This window comes from Glycine max, chromosome 3 (genome assembly GCF_000004515.6).
Source record: "Glycine max cultivar Williams 82 chromosome 3, Glycine_max_v4.0, whole genome shotgun sequence".
Taxonomy (NCBI): Eukaryota; Viridiplantae; Streptophyta; class Magnoliopsida; order Fabales; family Fabaceae; genus Glycine; species Glycine max.
Window position 1 is genome coordinate 11,933,306 of NC_016090.4, and position 5,695 is coordinate 11,939,000.

General features: G+C 33.1%; 1 protein-coding gene across 3 annotated transcripts; it reads right to left on the reverse strand.

Moving 5' to 3' along the window:
* Nucleotides 1–993: 993 nt before the first annotated feature.
* LOC100818744 (receptor-like cytoplasmic kinase 176) lies at nucleotides 994–4,196 on the reverse strand. Of its 3 annotated transcripts, none has more exons than XM_003522052.5 (6): nucleotides 3,567–4,196; nucleotides 2,701–3,023; nucleotides 2,241–2,376; nucleotides 1,870–2,012; nucleotides 1,653–1,776; nucleotides 994–1,553 (listed from the first exon to the last, which is right to left on the reverse strand). In XM_003522052.5, the coding sequence occupies exons 1-6, from the start codon at nucleotides 3,616–3,618 to the stop codon at nucleotides 1,087–1,089; spliced, it is 1,245 nt and encodes a 414-aa protein (XP_003522100.1). In that variant the 5' UTR covers nucleotides 3,619–4,196; the 3' UTR covers nucleotides 994–1,086. The 3 variants fall into 3 exon arrangements, with proteins under 3 accessions (XP_003522100.1, XP_040870222.1, XP_006576543.1); XM_041014288.1 differs by having other exon boundaries at nucleotides 3,972–4,172; XM_006576480.4 differs by having other exon boundaries at nucleotides 3,921–4,172.
* Nucleotides 4,197–5,695: the final 1,499 nt, after the last annotated feature.

Here is a 5,695-nt window from a genome sequence, read left to right on the forward strand (position 1 = left end):
TAAACTAAACGAAAGTAAGCACCTTAGCAACAGCTTTGGGTGGGTATTATCCTCCTAGTCTTGTATCAACACACTGCCTAACTTTATGCTCACTGAGTTTTGGTGTAGCCTGAAACAATATACATTAATAGTTGCCATCAATTTCATCAGCCAGGATTTTAGAGTCCACAATAGGCCATAATAAAAAAAAAAGTTTAGTTTCTCCTCCTTTTGACTGGAGTGTGTGTACAGGGGCAAGGGGATTAAAGATAAGAAATAGCTTAAATTAGTACCCAAGTAACCAGACTCTTCGTCCACGCGATAGTGTATGATCAACAAGTTTCCTTCTAATCATAAGTTCAAGAAGAACAACGAGTATATATATACACGAGTATATAAAATTTTGACAAGATAGTGTCAAAAATCAGCCGATAGATTAGTTGGGATAATAATAGTAGTTTATAATAATTGAGGGTAATAATGATCAGAAGAAAGATAACATCACATGGGATTAGTTCCATTGTAATAGTTATTATAGATTATTAAAGATTAATCAGTGTAAAATTAATTGTATTTATCATTTTATATAATGTTTAAAGTAATAACTAGTACAAAACTATATGTGGGTTAGTTGTTATCAATATAAAAATTGGTTTCAATTTTGTGTTAAAATAGTAAAAAAATTTAAAAGATTATAATTAATTGAAAGTTAGACATTTAATCAATTATAAAAAATAAAAAAACCTCTTTATAAGATTTTTGGATCCGCAAAGAGACTGTTTCCGGATTCGAACCCATGACCAATAAGTCACCAAGGCACAACTTTACCGCTGCACCAGGGCTCACCCCCAGTGGATTTAATTATATAAATATAAATAAAATAAAATATAAAAATATAAGATTTTATTTATAAATTTAGTGAATTTTAAAAAATAAGGAGGTGCAAGTGCACACCCCGCCACTGGGTCCCACTTTGCACTTTTATACGGGATTCAATCAAGGGTAACAAGAACCTTAAGGAACCAGATTAGATGGCACTATGTTAACATTAATGACAAAATGAAGTCCAAAATAAAACTAGAAAAAAGAAAGAGAACTATACATTGCTTAATAAAGGAGAGAAGCAGAGGGCCTAGGATAATTAAACTTTTTAGCAGCATCTATACTTCCTTTGCTAGTAGATGCAGGGAGTCCATTGTGGTGACCAAGGCCAGATCCACTAACTCTACTACGCTTTTTATGATCACCATTTTTCACCTGATCATTATTTGATTCGCGTAGCTGCTCCAATGCTCTCACCACCTCATCCATATTTGGCCTGTATTTGGGCTCTACAGCAAGACATTGAAAAGCAAGGGTGGCTGCCCTTTGAGCTTGTGTAAGGGAATACTGGCCTTCAAGACGACTATCCATCACGCGAAAAACTCTGCGTTTGTTAGAAAGGTAAGGCTTTGCCCATTCAACAAGGCATTGCTCTCCGGATGGCCGGTTCTTGTCTATGGCGCGTCTTCCAGACAACATTTCCAAAAGAACTACTCCAAAACTATAGACATCACTCTTGGCAGTGAGGTGACCTGGTAAAAATGGAGAAAGAATCGGTTAGTTAAATAATTTGCCATAGACATCACTCTTGGCAGTCAGGAACCCGATTTGACAAACACCAGATATTGTACCTGTTGCTAGATACTCTGGTGCTGCATATCCATGGGTTCCCATGACCCTAGTAGAAACATGGCTCTTATCACCAGTTGGTCCATCTCTGGCCAGCCCAAAATCAGAAAGTTTTGCATTATAGTTCTGCAAAACATGTCAGTCAAGCAGCTTAATGACTGCATGCTAAATCCATCATGTTCAACCATATGAAGGCATGGCCAAGTTTCCAATACTTACTGTATCAAGCAGGATATTGGAAGTCTTAAAGTCGCGGTATATGACTTTAGTTTCTGTGCTATGGAGAAAAGCAAGACCCCTTGCAGCCCCAAGGGATATTTTCAATCTCAAAGTCCAAGAAAGCTGCTGAAAATGAGATCCTCCTGCATTAATTAATAATGATGATTTCATTCAACATTAGTATAGGAACTTTGGGGGATCAAGCAAATGTTACAATCTCTTTTCAATTACACAATTAATTGATTCAACAATATATTGAAATCAGGAAATGTAATGAAATTAGCAAACAACTCCTAAGATTGTTTTTCAATTACACAATTAATTGATTCAACAATATATTGAAATATTCATAAAAACTAGATGGTACTGACTTCTGAACAGATGATTCTCCACACTTCCTTTGGGCATATACTCATAAACTAGAAGCCGGTGCTGATCCTCTAAGCAGTAGCCTATCAACTTGACAAGATTAGGATGCTGCAGTTGCCCAAGATAGTTGATTTCAGCCTGCAAGTTACAATATAAAACAAGAAGAAAATTAACCACTAAGCTATCAGTTATGGACATCTGCTGAACTTTAACATCCTAATCTAGTCATCCAAAAAGTGCTCTTTTTAACTTGCATGATTAGCTTTTTAACTTGCATGATTAGGACAGTAATGCCAATTAAATCAAAGTTAACAAATATAGAGTTTAACAGAAATCCCTGAAACAGGATCAGAATTACCAATTGAATGAGTATCCAAAATAGCATTGAGCTCCCTATAATCTTGCTAATACACTTCAAATGAGGGAACTGAATGAGTATCCAGAAAAGGAATTGATACTTACCAACCATTCCTTGTGACCCTGGAAACTCTCTTGATTAAGTTTCTTCACAGCAACAACCATGCCTGTTCCGGCTCTGGTAACAGCGAGCGAATGTTCATCAATCCAGCCCTTGAAAACTGAACCAAATCCACCCTCTCCTAAGACACTGTCTGGGCAGAAATTTTTTGTGGCCATTTTTAGCTCATTGTAGCTGTAGCTTTTCAAATTCGAAGATTGTAAGATCTCGCCCTCACTCCGAGGGGTCATGGGGATGGAGGCTGATGAGTTCCTGCTATTCGAGTGGATATCGTAGCCATCTCTGCTGACGCTTCTAGAAGTGAACCCTTCAAAAATACCAAAAGAATTTCACAAAAATCAATCACCATAGTGCCTTAAAACAAACAAAATAAACAAGTTCATCATCACTAACTTCCAAATTTACAAGGAATTCACTAAAGCCACAAATTATCCCTACTGTGCTAAGTATATTTTCTCTCAAATTCAAATTACATTTTTTTTCCACCAGGAATTACTGAAGGGTCTTCTCAAAGGGGTTTAAAAAAAATTAAAACTTTACACTAAGGCCCAAATCTAGAATTTAGGCATTCAATGAACATCCAAGACGAAACTCAACTATGAAGAAACACAGATCACACCATAAGATAATACATAGCATCCTTAAATTGCATGGATCTCAAAGATGTCATAGACTAGCATACGTGTCTAGGCAGCACAAATCTTCATAAAGTTAACAAATTTAAGTTGTGTGATAACCAACCCCAATATTCACTCTAACTCCAAAAAGTAAATCTTGACAAGTAAATTAACTCATTCAGATATTAGGAGTAAACAAAATGATGTAACATGCAAATCAAGAAGTTCCTTACCTGTATTGGAAGGACTAACAGACTTAATCCTACTGCTCCAACAAGCACCCATCAACAAAAATCTCCCCTATACTTAAAAGTTTCTGGTTATATCTTTCAGATGCAACCAAGCAAACAAACAAACTCAAAAAAATCTAAAGAATAAGCCAAAGTTTGCAGCCCCAAATGCAAATGCAAAAGCAAATATCCAAACAGGAGAAAGATAACAGCACACTAGGCTTTTTGGCTGATGCTAGTGATTGTACACTGTGTAACTGAGATTTCAGAAACTTTTCAACTTAAAATGATTCTGGTTAGGAATAGAAGAATCATAAAGCAAAAAGTACAAGAAAAAAAAAGTGGAACTTCGTTCACTTTGTTAATGGAGCCACTTGACTATTCAGAGAATTAGTTCATTGACTTTACTTTTCCAGCTACTTTGTCTTCTTGTGCTGACACCCAAAGGCAAACGAACACGAGAATTTATTGGCTAATTTATTCCTCACACAAAGAAAAATGATGGGGTAGGTGAAAATTAAATGCTGATATCAAACTTCACTTCTGATTTTATTAATCAATGATAGGTTTGAACCTTCATTATGGAAGCCAACCCAGTGATAATCCATTTCTTCTTAATCGTAGATGATTGATGTCATGCTATGTTCTATGATCACGGTCTTTCTTATTACCAACTTGTCACGCATAGGATTCATTTGGTAGGGTTCATCAATTTGACCATGTGGCCTAATGTTTAGTACAATTTTAAGTCATGTGATTGGGTATTTTTTTCTTATTGAAATGTTAAAACCGAGAGATACTTCAGTACTATTGGTAGGGTGTTAATGGTATATTAGAACTAACAGCAGATACACATCTTTAGATTAATTTACAGGCTCAAATCGCAAATAATTTCAGTTGACTTAATGACACTAAAGAAATAGATTGGAGTGAACGTACATTCAAATGTGTAATAACTGTAAAACAAATACACACTTATGTGGTTAAATTGATTCTAAAGGCTACTCAAAGCTGCAAATAAAGTTGACTTTAAAAAGAAAAAATGAAAATTTGGATATAGTCACATAGATGACTCTGAATCTGGGCAAATATTTCTGTAATTAGATATTAATGTAGTTGACTACAGCTGGTCATAACGAATCGTACGACAAATTGCAAATAGTCATATGGATGATGCAAAATTAAGGTTGATTAAAAGGGTATTACAGGAAAAAATTGATAAGCCGGGTATTAGAGGAAATTACCTTCTGTAACGTAATATTCTATTCATCAAATGTTACAACGAGCAATTTGATTTTTTTTTTCATTAAATACATCTTTTTTCTCCTTTTTTTTTTCTCGATCTACGTTATTTTGCAATTTTAATTCTCAATATATATTATTTAAAACTTTCTCTCTCCTTTTTATTTTTTTTAATTTAAAATATTATAAAATATAAATATTATATTATATAATTTTTTAATTGGTTTTAAAATTACTTATTTATTAAATTGAATTTTATAATTTAATTTTTAATTTTTTTAAAGAAAATTATATTATTAAATATAATTATTTTTGTTTTATTATTTAATTTACTTAACATATTTTTTAAGTGAATATTTTTATTTAAAATCTGAATTTTCTAATATAATTATATTACTAACTATAATTAGTTTGTTTATGTCATTAGATTTAATTAAAAAATGAGAAGACTTTTAGTTTAACAACTTATTTATAGAAGAACATTATATTTCATGATCAATAAAATACTTAAACAATTACACTTGGATAAGAAAAAATTTAAGATGAAGATATGTTAGGATTTTGTTATGACCATGTTGCCGGCAAATTTCACATCTTTTACTACTTTTTCCGTTGATTTTCTTCTTCGTCCATCTTGCGAGTTGAAACGGAACGACCCTCTATCGTCCTCTTTCTCATTGGATCAGGACGCCACTAATCTCGTTCATATTCTTATCACATTGATTCGGGTGACAGCAGAAAATAACTGCTAATTAAATATCTTTAAAAATATTTTCAATGTATTTTTATTATAAAAAATAGCTCATATTTAACCATTATTAGTATCTTTTGAATATTTTAATCTTGTATGTGAAAGTCATAAATAATAAAAATATCAATTCTTATCACGT

Bases quoted from the DNA above. Each gene is read 5' to 3' on its own strand.
- LOC100818744 (XM_003522052.5), bottom strand. From the start codon at position 3,618: ATGGGTGCTTGTTGGAGCAGTAGGATTAAGTCTGTTAGTCCTTCCAAT. The intron at 2,013-2,240 runs GTCAGTACCATC...TAATTAATGCAG, and splicing joins GGAGAATCATCTGTTCAGAA to GAGGATCTCATTTTCAGCAG. The intron at 1,554-1,652 runs GTACAATATCTG...CATTTTTACCAG, and splicing joins ACCAGAGTATCTAGCAACAG to GTCACCTCACTGCCAAGAGT.